We start from the raw sequence: 22,317 nt of genomic DNA, 5'->3' as shown, positions 1-22,317 counted from the left end.
TGGATAGTAGTTTTAGACAAAGGTGATCCCTAATCAACATAAAACTTAGTACACACGTTCCCTATTATATGATCTTTTTTATTTTAATGTCAAATGAGTTTTATTCCCAATTTTAGAGTCCACTGAACATAAAATGTGAGTGGGGCATCCATGTAAGTGGTTATGGACACATTCTTGTTTTAACATGTCTATATAACTTTTGTTTACACAGTTGCTTTACATACTAAAGTTCATGAAAAGTACAACAAGTTTTATTTTTAAATAAGTGTTCTCTTGTTGAAAGAAACAATCTTAAAGCTGAATTGTGACTTTTTGTCCTGTGACTATTTATCTGACTTTTTGTCTGTGACTTTTCATTTTAATACGACCGCAAAAATTTTAATTTTTCGTCGTATATTGCTATCACGTTGGCGTCGTCGTCTTGCGTCGTCGTCGTCCGAATACTTTTAGTTTTCGCACTCTAACTTTAGTAAAAGTGAATAGAAATCTATGAAATTTTAACACAAGGTTTATAACCACAAAAGGAAGGTTGGGATTGATTTTGGGAGTTTTGGTCCCAAAATTTTAGATATTTGGGGCCAAAAAGGGCTCAAATAAGCATTTTCTTGGTTTTCGCACTATAACTTTAGTTTAAGTGAATAGAAATCTATGAAATTTTAACACAAGGTTTATGACCACAAAAGGAAGGTTGGGATTGATTTTGGGAGTTTTAGTTCAAACAGTTTAGGAATTAGGGGCCAAAAAGGGCCCATATAAGCATTATTCTTGGTTTTCGCACAGTAACTTTAGTATAAGTAAAGAGAAATCAATGAAATTTAAACACAAGGTTTATGACCACAAAAGGAAGGTTGGGATTGATTTTGGGAGTTGAGGTCTGAACAGTTTAGGAATTAGGGGCCAAAAAGGGGCCCAAGTAAGCATTATTCTTGGTTTTCGCACCATAACTTTAGTATAAGTAAATAGAAATCTTTGAAATTTAAACACAAGGTTTATGACCATAAAAGGAAGGTTGGGTTTGATTTTGGGAGCTTTGGTCCCAACAGGTTTTTAGGAATAAGGGGCCCAAAGGGTCCAAAATTGAACTTTGTTTGATTTCATCAAAAATTGAATAATTGGGGTTCTTTGATATGCCGGATCTAACTGTGTATGTAGATTCTTAATTTTTGGTCCCGTTTTCCAATTGATCTACATTAAGGTCCAAAGGGTCCAAAATTAAACTTAGTTTGATTTTAACAAAAATTGAATCCTTGGGGTTCTTTGATATGCTGAATCTAAAAATGTACTTAGATTTTTGATTATTGGCCCAGTTTTCAAGTTGGTCCAAATCGGGGTCCAAAATTAAACTTTGATTTCATAAAAAATTGAATAATTGGGGTTCTTTGATATGCCAAATCTAACTGTGTATGTAGATTCTTAATTTTTAGTCCCGTTTTCAAATTGGTCTACATTAAATACCAAAGGGTCCAAAATTAAACTAAGTTTGATTTTAATAAAAATTGAATTCTTTGGCTTTTTTCATATGCTGAATTTAATCATGTACTTAGATTTTTTATTATGGGCCCAGTTTTCAAGTTGGTTCAAATCAGGATCCAAAATTATTATATTAAGTATTGTGCAATAGCAAGAAATTTTCAATTGCACAGTTTTCAGCAATAGCAAGAAATCTTCAATTGCACAGTATTGTGCAATAGCAAAAAATGTTCAATTGCACAGTATTGTGCAATAGCAAAAAATCTTCAATTGCACAGTATTGTGCAATAGCAAATATTTTCAATTGCACAGTATTGCGCAATAGCAAGAAATATCTAATTGCACAATATTGTGCAATAGCTAGAAATTTTCAATTGATTGGAGTTATCTTTCTTTGTCCAGAATAGTAGTTGAATCAACTTAAATCATTGTTTTATACAATGCACAATGTATATTCACCTTTACTACCAACTGATAAATTAAAACGCTCTTTACCATTCAGTGATAACAAGCACTTTTTGTTACATTTTAATATTTTATGATGTATTTAAATGAGTAGTTATTGTTGCAAACTCCATTAGAAATTTGAATTGAGATCAGTTTTGAAAAAAGGGAAAGGGGGATGTGAAAAAAAAATGTTGGGGGGGGGGGGGGGGGAGGTTAATTTTTCTCATTTCAGATTTCATAAATAAAAAGAAAATTTCTTCAAACATTTTTTTGAGAGGATTAATATTCAACAGCATAGTGATTGCTCAAAGACAAAAAAATTATTTTAAGTTCATTAGACCACATTCATTCTGTGTCCAAAACCTATGCTGTGTCAACTATTTAATCACAATCCAAATTTAGAGCTGAATCCAGCTTGAATGTTGCGTCCATACTTGCCCCAACCGTTCAGGGTTCAACCTATGCGGTCGTATAAAGCTGTGCCCTGCGGAGCATCTGGTTAACTTTTTGTCTGCAACGTTTTGTCCTGTGACTTTATGTCCTACCTTTGACAGTGCCTTGGCAAAATTAGAGAAAGACCTCAAGACAGTATACAAAACACAATATCAAACTGAAATTTAGAAAAACTATTATCAGTTGGTATAATTTTTTTTTTGTGATAGGACAAAGCCTACTGATAAGCTGTAACCGGAGAGCATGTATCTACTCTACAAATTTATATCGTCACCACCCGGGATTAGAACCCCGGTCGCCTGGGTGACAGTCAGTGTGTTAACCCACTGAGCCAAAGAATCGATTCTCTAGCTCAGTTGATTAAGACTGGCTTTATATGTTCTACCTGTACTAAGGAGGGGAAGCAACCCCGCTACAAAGCAAAGACAGTATACAAAACACAACATCAAACTGAAATTTAGAAAAACTATTATCAATTGGTATAAATTTTTATTGTGATAGGACAAAGCCTACTGAATAAGCACAGTAATAAATGAAAATCGTGGCTTTGACAATTATTCCTTTTTATTAGCTCACTTGTCCTAAAAGGCCAAGTGAGCTTTGTCATCACTTGGCGTCCGTTGTCCGTCGTCGTCCGTCATCCGTCGTCATTTACTTTTACAAAAATCTTCTCCTCTGAAACTACTGGACCAACTTTAACCAAACTTGGCCACAATCATCTTTTGGGTATCTAGTTTAAAAAATGTGTCCGGTGACCTGGCCAACCATCCAAGATGGTGGCCATGGCTAAAAATAGAACATAGGGGTAAAATATAGATTTTGGCTCTGAAACCAAAGCATTTAGAGCAAATCTGACATGGGGGTTAAATTGTTTATCATGTCAAGATCTATCTGCCTTGAAATTTTCAGATGAATCGGACAAATGGTTGTTGGGTTGCTGCCCCTGAATTGGTAATTTTGCTGTTTTGGGTTATTATCTTGAATATTATTATAGATAGGGATAAACTGTAAACAGCAATAATGTTCAGCAAAGTAAGATCTACAAATTAGTCACATGACCAAAATGGTCAGTTGACATTTTAAGGAGTTATTGCCCTTTACAGTAAATTTTTAACAATGTTTTATAAATTTGTAAATTTTTAACAAAATATTTTCCTCTGTCACTATTTGGCCAAGTTCATTATAGATAGAGATAATTGTAAGTAGCAAGAATGTTCAGTAAAGTAAGACCTACAAACACATCACCATCACCAAAACACAATTTTGTCATTAATCCATCTGTGTCTTTTGTTTTAATATGCACATAGACCAAGGTGAGCGACACAGGCTCTTAAGAGCCTCTGATTTTTACTGTATGATTACATGTTGGTGTTGAGTTCTGATTCTTCAATAAAAAGATGTACTGACCTTGATGAACAAAAATTCTGCACTGACAAATGTACAGGACTTCCAGTGTTTATTTATTCCAATTTTGTGAAAGTTGTAACTTGTATAAAAGATGTGTCCAAAAAGAGATTTTACATTTTGTATATAAAATAAACAATTTGGTACAAATTTATGCAGTCAATTAAACATAAAATTAAAAAAAAAACTGAATTACAGTACAAAGACTCAAAACTTCTCTGTATTGAGCTCAGTGGAAATTCAAATGAATCTGTAATATTAAAAGACATTTGAAGTTAAATCTTTAGATTATTCCATAAACTGCACTAACGTCATTTATTTTTTCCCAATTTATAAAGAGTAAATAACATTTCACATAATCAATTAGCCAATAAAATCCTGATTTTTTTTGTTTGAAGGCCTAAAATATTTGTGTTTCCTTGATGCAGTAGGTTAGAAATTGGAGGTCCATGAGTTTAAAAATCCTGAGCTATCTCCTTGTTAGCAGAATAAAATATGACTTTGACAAACTTATTACTCATATACATGTAATAATGAAAGAACCAATATAGACCATTAAATTTCATTTTCAATGACTACAATAGTTTCTATTTACTTAAACTACTATGTGTGTATTTAGATTAAAAAAAAAATATCCATGCTGAAAGTCAGAAATCTTAAGACAAAAGGCTGTTGAGGTATAAAGAATTCTTTTGAAAGAAAGCTTTAAATATACTTATATTATAACTTTTACTTCAACTAAAATTTAAAAAATCAGGTTATTGTTTGAGATATTCAAATAGACATTGACATTTTTAAGAGTCTCCAAGGGAATAAATAAAGTTAGTCTAACTCTATGACTAGACTATCAATTACAATAAGTGTTTAATATTGTAGAACTTAGTAGTGTAAAACACTGTGAATATCAACAATGTCAGATACTGCTGGACCTAGTGGTGCAGATCCTGTAGAAGAAAATGCTGCAATGCTACCAAAAAAGGGAAAAGAGAAAGAGTCATCAGGAGGAAAGTATATGAAGAAGACCACTCTGACCATTCTTCTGGGGATTCTCAATGTCTTCTTACTAGCCATCTTGATTTTCATCATTGCCTTTTTTGTGAAGGATAAATCACAGAGAGTGATTATCAACCCTTCCAAGACATTTTGTCTGCCTTGTGATGAGGTATCCATCCACCCTGATGATGACCCAATTAATTTCAGACAATTTTCAAAGAGAGACGAGAATGGAAAGGAGATATGTTGTGCAGATGAGGGTCAAAACTTGGATAAACTCATGGAATTGGTAAGCAATAATGTAATTCAATCTGAATACATGTCAGAGTAAAAGTCCATATAATTTTCAAGTCTCCAGAGTTAAATGAAAAATCTTTGAATAGGTGTATTTATGTAAATAACATTCGACTTGCATAAGCATTTTTGTTTAAAACATCTGCTTAATTGTCTGATTATTGATGTTGATTGAAGTGTCTCCTCTGAACAAGGTATTTAAAGTTTTTTTGCTGTGTGTTAATTGTTAGCACAAGATATGAAGACCATTTAAGTAAATATTTAAGACAAAAGTCAGTCATATTATTTTGTTATCTTTCAGAATGATGCAATAAGAAACTAAAGAAAATCCACTTCTAAAAAATGATAATAAATGGTTTTATTTTTATTTTACAGTATGTTGAAAGGAAGCATGCTATGAAAGCATCAGGTATGTATCTTTGTTAAAGGATAAAACTGAAGTTGAAAAAATCTAATGCTTAGTCCAGTTCTGTATTGTGGACAAGACAAGTTATTACATGTATATATGAATGTAATCAAAAATAAGTGTAAACACATGTTACTTTAAATACTGAAAGAAAATATACATGTTGGATGTATACAAGAAAAGTATAAGTTTAATAGATGGAGCATTTACATGTGTATGAAATGTTGCAGCAAGATCATCAACATTATGACTATCAACATACATTAATAAGTTATGAAAGTCAAAGATTTTACAACTTATACATAATAACTATAGGATATATATGTTTACCAGTATGGCAACAATGATTAATAATGTGAGTGTTTTACAGCAATGAACACCCAGGAACTTCAGGCAGCTTGTAACAGTAAGGTGGATGACTTTGAACCAAGAGTTATAGGGAGGGTAGCTGGTATATCAAGAACAAGTCCAGGTAAGTTAGGAAAATATAGTAAGCAGTGAATAGGTACTGTCCTATGAACATAAATAACAACACAACTAGAGGCTCTAAAGAGCCTTTGTCGCTCACCTTGGTCTATGTGAATATTAAACAAAGGACGCAGATGGATTCATGACAGAATTGTGTTTTGGTGATGGTGATGTGTTTGTACATCTTACTTTACTGAACATTCTTGCTACTTACAATTATCTCTATCTATAATGAACTTGGCCCAGTAGTGGAAAATGTTAGTTAAAATTTACAAATGTATGACTACAAAGGACTATAACTCCTTAGGGGTCAATTGACCATTTCCGTCATGTTGACTTATTTGTAAATCTTACTTTGCTTAACATTATTGATGTTTACAGTTTATCTCTATCTATAATAATATTCAAGATAACAACCAAAAACAAGAAAATTTCCTTAAAATTACCAATTCAGGGGCAGCAACCCAACAACAGGTTGTCAGATTCATCTGAAAATTTCAGGGCAGATAGATCTTGACCTGATAAACAATTTAACCCCATGTCAGATTTGCTCTAAAGGCTGTGGTTTCAGAGTTATAAGCCAAAAACTGCATTTTACCCCTATGTTCTATTTTTAGCCATGGTGGCCATCTTGGTTGGTTGGCCAGGTCACGGGACACAATTTTTAAACTAAATACCCCAATGATGATTGTGGCCAAGTTTGGTTTAATTTGGCCCAGTAGTTTCAGAGGAGAGGATTTTTGTAAAAGATCACTAAGATTTACGAAAAATGGTTAAAAATTGACTATAAAGGGCAATAACTCCTAAAGAAATCAACAGACCATTTTGGTTTTGTTGACTTATTTGTAGATCTTACTTTGCTGAACATTTTTGCTGTTTACAGTTTATCTCTATCTATAATAATATTCAAGATAATAACCAAAAACAGCAAAATGTCCTTAAAATTACCAATTCAGGGGCAGCAACCTATCAACGGGTTGTCCAATTCATCTAAAAATTTCAGGGCAGATAGATCTTGACCTGATAAACAATTTTACCAATGTCAGATCTGCTCTAAATGCTTTGGTTTTTGAGTGATAAGCCAAAAACTGCATTTTACCCCTATGTTCTATTTTTAGCCATGGCGGCCATCTTGGTTGGTTGGCCAGGTCACCGGACACAATTTTTTAACAAGATACCCCAATGATGATTGTGGTCAAGTTTGGTTTAATTTGGCCCAGTAGTTTCAGAGGAGAAGATTTTTGTAAAAGATGACTAAGATTTACAAAAAATGGTTAAAAATTGACTATTAAGGGCAATAACTCCTAAAGGGGTCAACAGACCATTTTGGTCCTGTTGACTTATTTGTAGATCTTATTTTACTGAACATTTTTGCTGTTTACAGTTTATCTCTATCTATGATAATATTTAAGATAATAACCAAAAACAGCAAAATTTCCTTAAAATTACCAATTCAGGGGCAGCAACCTATCAACGGGTTGTCTGATTCATCTCATAATTTCAGGGCAGATAGATCTTGACCTGATTAACAATTTTACCATTTGTCAGATTTGCTCTAAATGCTTTGGTTTTTGAGTTATAAGCCAAAAACTGTATTTTACCCCTATGTTCTATTTTTAGCCATGGTGGCCATCTTGGTTGGTTGGCCAGGTCACCGGACACAATTTTTAAAGCAATTGCTTTTATGCCGTCCCGTATGGCCATCTTTGTGACCCAGATCAGAGACTCCGCCCAGATCAAGCCATAGTATTTTGTTAAACAGGCTCCTGGTCAGTCATTCTTTAACACCTATGTATGTTTTCTAATGCAATACATAGCTTGAAACTTTAAAAAAAAGTTAGTGGATTTAAGAAGTTTCAGAATATGTTCTTGTAGATGTATTTTTGTATTTAAAGGGTCAACCGTTTGACTATCAAATAACATAGAAGTCCGAGTGAAAAAAAGTACATTTTTAGCTCACCTGACCTGAAAGGTCAAGTGAGCTTTTCTCATCACTTGGCGTCCGTCGTCCTGCGTCCGTCGTCTGTCGTCTGTCGTCCGTAAACTTTTACAAAAATCTTCTCCTCTGAAACTACTGGGCTAAATTCTACCAAACTTGGCCACAATCATCCTTGGGGTATCTAGTTTAAAAAATGTGTGGCGTGACCCGTCAAACCAACCAAGATGGCCACCATGGCTAAAAATAGAACATAGGGGTAAAATGCAGTTTTTGGCTAATAACTCAAAAACCAAAGCATTTAGAGCAAATCTGACAGGGTAAAATGGTTGATCAGGTCAAGATCTATCTGCCTTGAAATTTTCAGACGAATAGGACAACCTGTTGTTGGGTTGCTGCCTGTGAAATGGTTATTTTAAGGAAATTTTGCAGTTTTTGGTTATTATCTTGAATACTATTATAGATAGAGATAAACTGTTAACAGCAATAATGTTCAGCAAAGTAAGACCTACAAATAAGTCAATATGACCAAAATTGTCAGTTGACCCCTTAAGGAGTTATTGCCCTTTATAGTCAATTTTTAACAACTTTTCGTCATTTTTTGTAACTTTTCTAAAAATCTTCTTCTCCAAAACTACTTTGCCAAATTTAACCAAACTTGGCCACAAATATCATTGTGGTTTATAGTTTAAAAAATGTGTCCGATGACCCAGCCTGCCAAACAAAATGGCCGACATGGCTAAAATTAGAACATAGTGGTAAAATGCAGTTTTTGCTTTATATCTTTGAAACTAAGACATTTAGGGCAAATCTTTCAAGATTTAAATGTCCATCAGAATAAGATATATCCCCTCACTAATTTTGAGTTGAATCGGACAACCTGTTGTTGGGTTGCTGCCCTAAAATTGGTGATTTTAAGGAAATTTTGCAGTTTTTGGTTATTATCTTGAATACTATTATAGATAGAGATAAACTGTAAACAGCAATAATGTTCAGCAAAGTAAGATCTACAAATAAGTCTGCATGATCAAAATTGTTAGAGGACCCCTTAAGGAGTTATTGCCCTTTATAGTCAATATTGAACAACTTTTCGTCATTTTTGTAACTTGTATAAAAATCTTTTCTAAAACAACTTGGCCAAATTTAACCAAACTTGGCCACAATCATAATACTAGGGTATCTATTTTAAAAAAAAGTGTCTAATGACCCCGCCTACCAACGAAGATGGCCGACATCAGTAAACACATTAACAGGTGAGCGACACAGGCTCTTGAGAGCCTCTAGTTATAAATGCGATTCCGTTTTCCGCCGTTCGTACGATGTTTCAACAAAATATGGATTCATTTCAGTTGTTGATTTAGTATTGAAAATTTAACTGAATTATCTCCTAATAAATACGGTTTTTTATGTTTAATTTGTGTTTCTTTAAGACGTCGGTGCTCTTGTTCATTCATAAAATTATCGTTCATTCATACATTTATCGTAAAATCAAAATCACTACACAGGTTAATGCGTAGTGTCAAATTATTACCTGTAATCTAAAAATAGACAAACTTTATTTGCGCAAATAATTTAGCGGAACGAAACCCTTGTTGAAAACACATAACAATAAGTTCGTTTTCCTTTTCTGTCAAAACTCCGTAATATTTATCGATCACCTTACTAATGAAATGGACCAGATGCCAAGTCGGTCCAGATGAAGAGATATTTACAATTTGGAATTTTCTAGTTTATTAATACATAGATTGAAAAAAAGTACGTCTTTTTAAATATCATGATCAAAACTGGGTTTGCATAACAAATGTCAGATGAAACCATTATCCTCGTCTTTTCAGTGAACAAGTCTACTACGTTTGTTGACACTCGACGGTCCACCGTGTTAGCAATTTTATTTCACATGTTTTCGAAATATTGAAGATCATTTTTCGCAATGTTTCCTGAAAATTGATAAAAATCAAAGCAACGTAGAGCTGTTTGTTCTTGTTGGTATAATAAAATTGAGAATGGAAATGGGGAATTTGTCAAAGAGACAACAACCCGACCATAGAAAAACATACAACAGCAGAATTAAGGTCACCAACAGGTCTTCAATGCAGCGAAAAATTCCCGCACCCGGAGGCGTCCTTCAGCTGGCCCCTATACAATATATATACTAGTTCAGTGATAACGATTTAATGTCATGTTTGTCTGTGATGACCCCCCTTTTCGGGATTGCATGAGAATTGTAGTTATCTCGTACCCACATGCACTTGTTTCTATCCATAGGAAGGTCGAACTCTGTGCTCGTATCGCATCAGAAGGACACATATCAACTGAGCAATAATGTTTGGAACTTAGTTTTAAAAATGATGACAAAGTAACATTATGAAAATATTTTTATTAAGCTGAAATATACATTTATTCTTTACATGTTTATGTCTTGTAAGATATTTTATTTCTTTCCCGTTTTTTAACATTTGCGTCTGGAAAGTTGAAATGTTTTAACTTAATCATTTGTGTTAATGGTTAAATATAAATTAATAATGAAAATAGTTAAAATTAAATCAATAAAGGAAATTATTGCCAAGGAAGTTACAAACACTACCAGGGGATAATCCATGATGATTTCTTTTTGAGTTATATGTTTCAGCACATGTATATTTGACCCCAACTTTAGCCTGGTAAACGTGTTGTCTCCTTGTGAAATATAAAACATATTAAAAATGACTTTCTGCTAAAGTCTTTTATTTATATAAAGTTAAAACCTTCTTACTTTTAACTAGACAACACTCATGTCAGGTTTAATTCTTGTATATATGTGGATGAAAAATAAAAGTCCCCAAACATTAACATGGCAGCAATTGCTTTTACAGCCTTTAAGGCTTTGATTAAACTAGATACCCTAATAATGATTGTGGCCAAATTTGGTAAAAATTGGCCCAGTAGTTTCAGAGGAGAAGATTTTTGTAAAAGCTAACGCCGGACGCCGGACGCCAAGTGATGAGAAAAGCTCACTTGGCCCTTTGGGCCAGGTGAGCTAAAAATAAAATGCTCAAATATGACAAATACTTGAAAACAGCTTATGCTAGATGATTCCAGTTTCCCGATAGACCAATTTAAATCCTTTGTAACGGTAGCTAAAATCAATCACACTTTTGTCACTGTGTTGCCCGGGAATATACATTATCTTTTTATTTAAGTTCTACAATCCAACGTTTGTATGCCCCTGCTGTAATTGGCCTTATTACCACAAACCACAGATCAGGTTTGAATTTTGGTGGCTTCATTATATCCATTAGTTATGCCCCTTTACTATTGAAAAAAATGCTAAATTTGTGGTTTCCATTCCCTTACTTTAGTTTGCCTCAACCAAATAATATGAAACTTGTATACAATGCTTATTACCACATAAAACAGATTAAGTTCACTTTTACTGTGCATGAGTTATGCCCCCTGTATAACCTTAAAAATTGCTGAATGTTTCTTTTCTGTTCTCTAACTTTAGTTTGCCTCAATCATATGTTATGAAACATCTACAGAATGCTTATTACCACTTAATTACTACATTATATGTATGCTTCATTATAATACATAATTTTGATTGGCTAACATCAATCTCGAGTCATTCCAAAATTAACATTCATTTCGAAATGAATTGTAGCATTCATAATGACACACATTTTCACAATAAAGTGCACAGGTAAATAAAAGAAAAGCGTTATTATACAGGTAATCGTGTTTTCATGATCATAGTGAAAGTATGTGATTATGATTATTACATGCTTCTTTTAGTAATTTCTTAGGGTTGTAAAAGCGTTGACCATGTGAACATTTTTAGAATGAAGTGCTTACCTTAGATATTGAGCTGATATATGGTGTAAAGATAATTAGCAGATTAGATTTGTATGCTTTGATTGACATACCGGTACTTTTGACTTTTGCCCTTTGACTTCAGTTATATAAGAGTTATGTTTTTTAGCTAAATATGTAATGAGATGCAAAAAAGTATTTGTCGGCATGTTATAAAAGAAATAATAACACTTGGACACAAAAAGAGTATCTGCAAAATTATCAATCAACTTTCAAAATAAAAGAAATGTGGTAGGATTGCTTATGAGACAATTATCCATCAAAGTTCAAATGACATAGATGAAAGCAATTTATGCCACTGTACAGCGTTGAACAATGAAAATGACATGGTTCAGCACATTTGGTGCTCTTTATAGGGACATTAAATTAACCATATTTCTTTTTGTGTTTCATAGATGGTGTTAACCATAAAGTTCACTGGAGGATGACTGGAAACGAAAGAGGTCTTTACTTCAGAGATAACGTCACCTATAGTGATGGTCAGTTTGTCATCAACAAACCAGGATATTATTATGTTTACTCCCAGGTCACACTGGATTTCAATGCTGCCAAACAAGATCAGACCAAAAGTCTTTGCCACTACCTGTATAAAACACCTCAAACAGGACAACCAGACAAATTGTTGGAAAACAGCCGCACTCGTTGTAAATTCCAGGGTTCCAGCACACAATCAACTAGTTATATTGGAGCCGTCTTTAATTTCAACGCGAAGGACAAATTGATGGTGAAAGTCAGTGATCCAAATATTCTTGACAAAGCAGACTCAAAGAGTTATTTTGGACTTCATATCATTTAAACATCTATTTATTTTCAAGAGGGGGTATTCAATAAAAGATATTTTGGATTGACAATCAGAGTTTTAATTCCTTTATAACTTTCTTTGTTTGGGGAAAATTGAGGACATTTTTCATGATGTTTTGGTATATCTAATTGAAAAATTGAGATGAATCATTTAAACATATTTTAAGTTGAGACAGTTGTGACAAGTGGATTACTTTGAACAATAGAATTAGAAATGATTGTTTTTGTCACTTCACTAATAAGCAGTGCCATATTTAGATTTTGTTTTTGTGTTTGTGTTAATTTGATTTTTTATTTGTGTTTTCTTTTTTAAATGCTTCACTTACATTAGTGTTGGTTGTTACTCATTCCTTATAACATGTTTTGTGGTCACATGGTATATTTCCTGTTTAAATAGCTGTGTTTCAACTTTTCTCATCCTTTGTTTGTTTCCTGCAAGAATGAAATATGGGAAGAAAAAGTATTCTTATTGAAAGTCCCTTTTTTTAGATTGGATTTTGGAGGACTTCCTCTTTGGGAAATAGTTGATTTATTTCTATAATTTATTCTTCATTTGCATTTTTTTTTAGTGTGGCCATTCACACCAATATGTTTTGAAGGAGTCCCTTAGACCCCACTTTTTTTTAATCCTGGGTCTACTGCTGTAAATTACCTTTCTAAAATATAATTTGTCTAATTTAATACGAAAGTAAACTTCCACTTATAAAAAGGAAAACTATTGAATTCACTGAATAAATGTATAACTCCAACCAAGATGTCTCATCATATTTTACTATATTTAAACAGGAAATCCACACATAAATTTGTGACATTGTATATTTTTAGTGGCCTACTAATTTGTTTTGATTTGCTTGTTAATGTACTAGCATACAATAAATAGCTTTATGTAACTTTTTACACTGAATTATTATCATATTTACTTATTGTACTCATTGTAATAGCTCAAGATATATGCTGAGCAAATAAGAAATAATGATTATTTTAAGTTTAATACACCATAGTGCTAGCAAATTTCCTTTCGATACAAACACCATTTGTCGTATGCAAATCAAACTCAAAATGTTTTTCCTTAAATGTTTTAACACAATTGTATTAAAATAATTAACTAAATTGAGATGTTTTGTATACATTGGTAAGAGCGTATTTATAACCCAAGATTTGCTATATGATTTATTTCTTAACTAATTTCTACAGTATTGGTAAAGGACATGATGCACAACTTGTGATTTGTTGATTTTATAGTTTTATAGAGAAATTATCACCAAGAAAAGTTTTTTATGCTATTATATATTTTAAACTACAAATGTATGTAGTTCATTTTTTCTTTAGTGTTGGTTAGTAAAGCATTCCTAACTTCTAAGGGCAGTTTATACTACAATGTACCTCTAAAATAAATCAAATGAATTAAAATGAACAAAATTACATGCAAAGACATGGGGATTATTATTAAGTTTAGTTTTCATATATCTTTAGATTAATAATCCATTCCTGCCTTAAATTAAATTTAATATTCAGTTGCTTAGAAAATAAATAGAAAGTTAGAAACACCTAATTTCTCCTGAAACGTAATTTAATTACATAATCATTACAAGGATATTGATTCATAGTTGTTAAGTTATAATGATTCATAAATCATCGTAAAAATGCAATAAACTTTTGTAGCATTATACCAATTTTAAAAAGCATTTTAAATGCTCAGCTTGAAAGCTTTTGTACTAATGTATTTTAATCTTGTAATTTAATCTGTGTGTTGTCCTGTTTTGTAAATATGTCTTTAGTTTTTATAAATAAAAAAGCCAAAAAAATAATTCTTTTCTTTTTTAGCTCACTTTAAGAAATAGGAAGACATGGTATAATAGCCAAAGAGACAACTATCCACCAGAAAGCAATTTACATGCAGGTCATATTTTCTAATTAGCTCACAAACAAATTAAAAACTCTGTGTTAAATATTATGGAATTTGTATTTCCATGGTATTCAACAAACACACTGGAATGTCGGACCTTCTTTACTAACCATTGCTATTTTGTTGATAGTCCTAAATATAAAGCTTTACTACAACTATCACATAAACGTCAAGGTCATATGAACTAAAGAAGAATTGCATGTATACCTTACAATTCATTATACACTAAATATAGTTGACCTATTGCTTATTATTTCTATGAAACAGACTTGACCAAGAAAAACTTAATATTGATTAATGAACTATGAAAATTAGGTCAAGGTCAGATGAACAATGCCTGGCAGAATTGTACAGCTTACAATCCTTTCATACAACAAATAAAGTTGACATATTGCTTATAGTTTTAAGAAAAACAGACCAAAACACAAAAACTTGGCACTGAGCAATGAACTGTTAAAATGAGGTCAAGGTCAAATAAATCCTGCGAAACTGACATGTACATCATAAATATTTTCATATACAAAATATAGTAGACCTATTGCATATAGTATTAGAAAACTCAAAAACTTAACTTTGACAACTGTACCATGAATGAGGTCAAGGTCAGATGAATCATGCCAGGCAGACTTGTACAGCTTACAATGCTTCCAAAGAACAAATATAGTTGACCTATTGCTTATAGTAATGAGACATGGACTTTATGACCACCAAAACTTAACTTTGTTCACTGATCCATGAAATGAAGTTGAGGTTAAGTGAAAACTGTCTGACAGGCATGAGGATATACCAAATATAGTTATCCTTTTACTCATAATAAGAGAGAAATTAACATTTAAACAATGCTTACTTTTTTTTCAAGTAGTCAATGAACCATGAAAATGAGTTCAAGGACATTTGCTATGTGACAGACAGAAACTCCGTAATATAAAGCATCTATATACAAAGTATGAACCATCCAGGTCTTCCACCTTCTAAAATATTGAGCTTTTAAGAAGTTAGAAAACGCTGCAGGATCACTATCCCTTTGCCGAGATTTCTGCGATAAAAGTTGCAAGCTCAACAAGTACACTCTTTCATCTAATATTGTTTACTGAAAAATATAAAATAATGTTTGTCAATCCTTTCTTCAGTTCTGTGAAATATTTGTGGCTCTTTTCTCAGGAAATACAAATTAGTCTTCTGAAATTTGGAAACAAGCTTGATGTGAGCATGCAATGCCATGTGACACATTTACATATTCATTGCATTACAACTGTCTGTTCACTGAATAGAATACATGTTCTTATATACGCTTACACATAATTGCTAAGTTTGGCATTTTCAGTGCTTTTATAAAGATAAGAGCTTTTGAAATATGTGAGCATGCTTTACCTTGATATGCATTGTTAGACAAGGTTTTTAAATGAGAAATAACACATTAAGTATGCATTTTTAGATGATATTTATGGTGTTTTATAATTGTATTGGTCTGTTGTCTTCTTTGCTATTTTTGCCAGTCTATCAGAAGATAATTCCTTTTATCAACATTAATGGTTAAAACCTGCTGCATTTGTTTGCACCTATCCTAAGTCAGGAACCTGATGTTTAGTAGTTGTTGTTTGTTGATGGGGTATAAAAGTGTTTCTCTTTTTTTGTCTTTTATATAGAATAGACCGTTAGTTTTCCCGTTTGAATGGTTTTACACACCTTTATAGCTTGCTGTTTCGGTGTGAGCCAAGGCTCTGTATTGAAGACTGTACTTTGACCTATAATACTCTTACAAATTATGACTTGGATGGAGAGTTGTCTCATTGGCACTCATACCTCATCTATTTATATCTAATAACTGACCTGTAATACACTTTTGCTTTGAGATTATTTGCCTACCTTCTTCATTTCAAAGAGTTACCAAGAAGGAGTGTAGTGAAAAAATAACTATACAGATAGGTTTCTTATAAGGTATTAGCATTTCTCGGACCATGAAGAATAATGCCTTCAAAGGGATCAGAAAGGAGGTTCAGTTATTAAACATCTGTCTGTTAACCATATACTTATAAAAGAAGATGTGGTATGATTGCCAATGAGACAAATCTCCACAAGAGACCAAATCACACAGAAATTAACAACTATAGGTGACAAACAATGGCCATGAAGAAATGTCATCCCATTTTCTCAGAAACTACATCAAAATCAAGCCTTTGTGGGCATATTTCATTGATATGTAATTTTGGATGGGTCTTTTTGGGGGGATTTTCAGGTGCTACAGGTGTTGCTTTTCTGTACCTTAAAACTATACAGTATTGATTGACCAGGATCAAACTTTCAAATTTTTTTTTAAACTGATGTCTTCCAACAGATACAAATAATTATTAACTGTTGAATAAAAGTATTAGAGTTCTCTGATTATAACTTCTATAAATGCTAGACTTGCAGTTTTTAATTTGAACTGCAGTTAAAAGTTATATTACAAACACTTTGCCATAAGTCAAAGCAAACAAACATTATAAATAAACAATAATTTAAAATTTTGAGACAATTCAAAGGCATTACTCTTGAAAGATTACCATGAATACCTAACTTGACCTGCATTACAGTGTTTGTAGAAATGTCAGATGGTTTCATCAAGAAACAATACACCTTATCGCTATTTGTCCACCATTACTGGATATCACAAAGGTTCACATAAAATGTTGAAGTCATAATACAAAATATCTGACGCCACAATGGAAAAAGGATTGTTGTATGAGGTCAATAGTTCAAGCAGGACAGATTCTCGGGTCAGCCGGGAATAGCGATAAGGTGTATTCCTACCATTTTAATTATTATTCTGGCACAATAACTCAGGCGACTTTCAAAATAAAAGTAATATACAAATTTCATATCGGCTTGTATTGGCTATAATTGCTAACATCCACTTCATTTGAAATCTGGTGGAAAGTTGTCTCATTGGCAATCATACCACATCTTCTTATATTATATTGTACTAAGAATTTGTAAACAGTGAAATCAAGTATCAAAGAAAATACAATATTTTCTCCATCAGTTACAATTGATGCCCATGAATAGAATTGAGTGTGTAAAGACAGTCATACAGAGAGTTAAAATTGACACAAACTGTTGATACAAATACCAATAAGCATGTTGATACTGCATAACTGGACATTTTTGCAGAACAGAATTTTTAAGCTTTGGGTACCTAAAGGGTGCATTTTTCTTGCAATTCTCATTTTTGTAATTTGTAACAAACATTACCAAAATAACAAAATGTACAAGCTTTTATTGGAATGCCACAATGCCACAATGGCCCATTACAAAGAATAAAGATAGTACAATCAATCAACCAGAAATTGAAGCTTTATGTCAGACTATAAAACATATATATATAAAATAAGATAATAAAAGACTGACTTTATTTTACTACATAAAATGTCAAAACAGTTTTAATATTTCAATATAGTGAAAAGTCTATGTGATCCCTTCAATAAATCTCAAGAAAATCACTTGATTTATATAATTAGAAATTCAAAGTAAGGTCTTCTATTCTGGACATAATAATGTACAGGTTTTAGTTTTTGTAATCTGCTGTGGACCATGAATTACTGTTAACATTTGATAATCACAAAAATGTCCAGTTATACCGTATTTATTAACCTAATGCTATTTGATTAATTTTAACAATATAAAAACACTGAGCAATGACATGTTATACAGCATATGCTACTTCTACACAATATATAGAATGAAGTATGCCATAAAATATTTAATGATATCATACCACATTCATACAGATTACTGATATACAAATGATTTAATTATGTTTTCAAATGATTGTTTATAAATGAATATATAATTATTTTGTCATCCTCTATGAACTAGTCACTTCCTGTTTAATTTGCTCTGGTTTTTCAGGACAAGATTGTCTAAATAATTGAACACTAAGTTTGTATAACTCTTGGTCAATTGGATGAGCTGGATAGGAATGAATATGGTCCATAGTCTGAAAAGTAAAAATCAATTATTAAAGATTATTAAAGCAATGAAAATTATCAACAATCTGAAAAAGTATAACTTAATCATTTTATAAGAAATAAAGGATATCAAATGTTGGAAAAAGAAAATGTTATCCATTAGAACGAACATTTGTGTAAAAGAACTTAACAGCCAGATTTCTTATATGATTTTTCCTAATTTTGACTGGGATTTTCCCTTTGTTTATGGAAAGGAAAGCAAGTAGAATGATAATTTTAATTATTTACAAACATATAATACAAATCTAAACAAGTTACCTTGTCAACTTTACACAGCTGACGTCTTATTTCAAGGTCTCGTCTTGCACATAAAGCTCGTCTAAATGGTCCTATATTGCGTAGTAAGTTCTTCCTTTGTTGGTTTTTACTTGTAATTGAGGAATGGAATACAGCAATATCACTTTTAAATCTAAATTTATTGTCTGGTTTCACATCTTCTGTCTTTTCTTCAGTTGTAGTAACATCTGAAAGAGACCAATTAATGTCAATGATTGTAGTATTTTAAACCTAGTTAATAGTTTTAGGGTACCAGTATATATATGTCTAATATATATCTTCAAATGCAATGTTGTGTAAAAAAGTAAACCCTAAACTCATTATATATACAGATGAAAACTTCTGTCCACAGTTGGTTTAACAAGTGAAACTGCGAGCTACTGCTCACTGATGATACCCCCGTCGCAAGTGGATAATATTAATAGTGTTCAGTAAACAGGAAGTTGTCGAGTGATGAATCTGAAAACCCATCACACGGTATAGCTGACTTATATAAATCCTGAAACCAAATTTCAGAAATCCTTGTATTGTAGTTCCTGAGAAAAATGTGACGAAAATTTTCAACTTGGCTATCATGTGTAAAATCATACAAGTGTTCGGTAAACAGGAAGTTGTCAAGTGATGAATCTGAAAACGCATCACACAGTATGGCTGACATATATAAATGTTGATACCAAATTACAGAAAGGGTGGATGTGTAGTTCCTGAGAAAAATGTGACGAAAATTTTCAACTTGGCTATCATGTGTAAAATCATACAAGTGTTCGGTAAACAGGAAGTTGTCAAGTGATCAATCTGAAAACGCATCACACGGTATAGCTGACTTAGATAAACCCTGAAACCAAATTTCAGAAATCCTTGTATTGTAGTTCCTGAGAAAAATGTGACGAAAATTTTCAACTTGGCTATCATGTGTAAAATCATACAAGTGTTCGGTAAACAGGAAGTTGTCAAGTAATGAATCTGAAAACGCATCACACGGTATGGCTGACATATATAAATGTTGATACCAAATTACAGAAAGGGTGGATGTGTAGTTCCTGAGAAAAATGTGACGAAAGTTTCATGGGACGGACTGACTGACGGACGTACGGACAGAGGTAAAACAGTATACCCTCCCTTTTTTAAAGCGGGGGTATAATAAAAGTTTGTGAAGGGTTACATGGAACCCTGTGTCTCTTGCTTGCAGCTGTCAAAGTAAATTTCCATGTTGGCTTTAAAAATAGACAAAATATTTTTTCTCGAACCATTGAGTCAATCTATAACTGCCCTAGAACGAAGTTGACCTAAATGTTTCTACCTAAATCTTTTTGTCCGTCTATGACTTCCCTAGTACAAAGTGAACATATTTAATTTTTAATAATAGAAGAGCATAATCAAGTTTCTGTATATAAATAAATAAAATGTGTTTGAAATTCTGAAATAAATCTTGATTTGCTTACCTGTGCTATCTTCCTGTTTAATGCATTCATTTTGTATTTTATTAAAGAGTTCTTCTCCAGCATACTGTTTGGACACACCTATCTGGGCAAAAACATTACTAGCTTTGAACCTGTTGAGAGCAGAACCTGTGACAGGAGGTTTAGGCCTCACATCTTGTTGTAAGCTTGCCCAATCAATATCTAGGGCATCTATACCTGAAAAATATCATTATATCATGAATTGTTTCTGTGAATACTTGTTTTTGAACGGTGTACAACATTGTTAGTTTGTAAACAAAATATCTTAAAGGAAAAGGTGAAGTATAAACTTCTAGCAAGAATTCTGTATAGTATCATCCATTTTAAATTCTATATTTGTACTTGGTAAACCTGTATTATTATGGTAATTTTGAAGATATGTATAAACAAGAGGCTCTCAAGAGCCTGAATCGCTCACCTTAATTCTTTTGGTTAAATCTCTCATCAATGATTATTTTGGCTTTTCAATTTATTTAAATGTTTTTTGGATCGTCCTATTTTCTTCAAAAGCCAAAAAAAATAATCATTTTCTCCTATGTTCTATTTTAGCCATAGGAGCTATGTTTCTTGACATACAAGGAAATAAAATATAAAATTTATACTAGATACTCTGAAACTCATTTAGCCTAAGTTTGGCTGAAATTGATACAGCAGTTTCAAAGGAGAAGATTTTTTAAAGTAAGTCAACATGATGAACAAATTGTGAAAAAAGTCTTTAAAGGGCAATAACTCCTTAAGGGGTCAATTGACAATTTTGGTCAAATTGACTTAATTGAAGATCTTACTTTGCTGAACATTATTGTTGTTTACAGTTTATTTCTATCTATAATTATATTCAAGATAATAAACAAAAACAGCAAAATTTCCTTAAAATTATCAATTCAGGGGCAGCAACCCAACAACAGGTTGTCTGATTCATCTGAAAATTTCAGGGCAGATAGATCTTGACCTGATAAACAATATTACCCAACGTCAGATTTGCTCTAAATGCTTTGGTTTTTGAGTTATAAGCCAAAAACTGCATTTGACCCCTATGTTCTATTTTTAGCAATGGCGACCATGTTTGTTGATAGATCATAACTTCGGATACAATTTACAAACTAGATACCCTAAGGAACATTCAGTTAAAGTTTGGAAGTATTTGGCCCAGTAGTTTCAGAGGAGAAGATTTTTGTAAAAGATTACTAAGATTTACGAAAAATGGTTAAAAATTGACTATAAAGGGCAATAACTCCTAAAGGGGTCAACTGACCATTTCCGTCATGTTGACTTATTTGTAAATCTTACTTTGCGGAACATTATTGCTGTTTACAGTTTATCTCTATCTATAATAATATTCAAGATAATAACCAAAAACAGAAAAATTTCCTTAAAATTACCAATTCAGGGGCAGCAACCCAACAACAGGTTGTCAGATTCATCTGAAAATTTCAGGGCAGATAGATCTTAACCTGATAAACAATATTACCCCATGTCAGATTTGCTCTAAATGCTTTGGTTTTTGAGTTATAAGCCAAAAAGTGCATTTGACCCCTATGTTCTATTATTAGCAATGGCGACCATGTTTATTGATAGATCATAACTTCGGATACAATTTACAAACTAGATACCCTAAGGAACATTCAATTAAAGTTTGGAAGTATTTGGCCCAGCAGTTTCAGAGGAGAAGATTTTTGTAAAAGATTACTAAGATTTACGAAAAATGGTTAAAAATTGACTATAAAGGGCAATAACTCCTAAAGGGGTCAACTGACCATTTCCGTCATGCTGACTTATTTGTAAATCTTACTTTGCTGAACATTATTACTGTTTACAGTTTATCTCTATCTATAATAATATTCAAGATAATAACCAAAAACAGCAAAATTTCCTTAAAATTACCAATTCAGGGGCAGCAACCCAACAACAGGTTGTCTGATTCATCTGAAAATTTCAGGGCAGATAGATCTTGACCTGATAAACAATATTACCCCCCATGTCAGATTTGCTCTAAATGCTTTGGTTTTTGAGTTATAAGCCAAAAACTGCATTTGACCCCTATGTTCTATTTTTAGCAATGGCGACCATGTTTGTTGATAGATCAAAACTTCGGATACAATTTATAAATTAGATACCCTAAGGAACATTCAGTTAAAGTTTGAAAGTAT

At 32.3% G+C, this 22,317-nt stretch overlaps 3 protein-coding genes across 6 annotated transcripts in view; 2 read left to right on the top strand and 1 right to left on the bottom strand.

Moving 5' to 3' along the window:
• Window positions 1–139, top strand: part of LOC139515508 (uncharacterized) — a 1,729-nt gene extending 1,590 nt beyond the window's left edge. Inside the window, exon 2 of the mRNA XM_071305083.1 lies at window positions 117–139. Coding sequence (XP_071161184.1) covers window positions 117–139 — 23 coding nt within the window. The remainder of the gene's footprint in view (window positions 1–116) is intronic.
• Window positions 140–4,841: 4,702 nt separating this feature from the next.
• Window positions 4,842–14,329, top strand: LOC139517795 (tumor necrosis factor ligand superfamily member 10-like; the record flags this gene model as incomplete). Its single annotated transcript, XM_071309235.1, is given in 4 exon segments — window positions 4,842–5,056; window positions 5,437–5,470; window positions 5,838–5,939; window positions 12,116–14,329. Coding segments are annotated over 4 exon segments (752 nt in total), but the record flags the coding sequence as incomplete, so codon positions are not given.
• Window positions 14,330–17,799: 3,470 nt separating this feature from the next.
• The window catches only part of LOC139517790 (zinc finger CCCH domain-containing protein 13-like), a 34,762-nt gene continuing 30,244 nt past the window's right edge, over window positions 17,800–22,317 (bottom strand). For all 4 annotated transcript variants that reach the window (XM_071309219.1, XM_071309220.1, XM_071309222.1 and 1 more), the window contains 3 exons: window positions 20,153–20,347; window positions 18,693–18,898; window positions 17,800–18,403 (listed from right to left, as the gene is read on the bottom strand). In XM_071309219.1, coding sequence (XP_071165320.1) covers window positions 18,272–18,403; window positions 18,693–18,898; window positions 20,153–20,347 — 533 coding nt within the window. In that variant the 3' untranslated portion in view covers window positions 17,800–18,271. The remainder of the gene's footprint in view (window positions 18,404–18,692; window positions 18,899–20,152; window positions 20,348–22,317) is intronic.

The sequence above is a fragment of the Mytilus edulis genome, chromosome 3 (genome assembly GCF_963676685.1).
Source record: "Mytilus edulis chromosome 3, xbMytEdul2.2, whole genome shotgun sequence".
Lineage (NCBI taxonomy): Eukaryota > Metazoa > Mollusca > Bivalvia > Mytilida > Mytilidae > Mytilus > Mytilus edulis.
The sequence above is the reverse complement of the archived record's forward strand: the minus strand, read 5'-3'. Positions and strand labels throughout refer to the sequence as shown.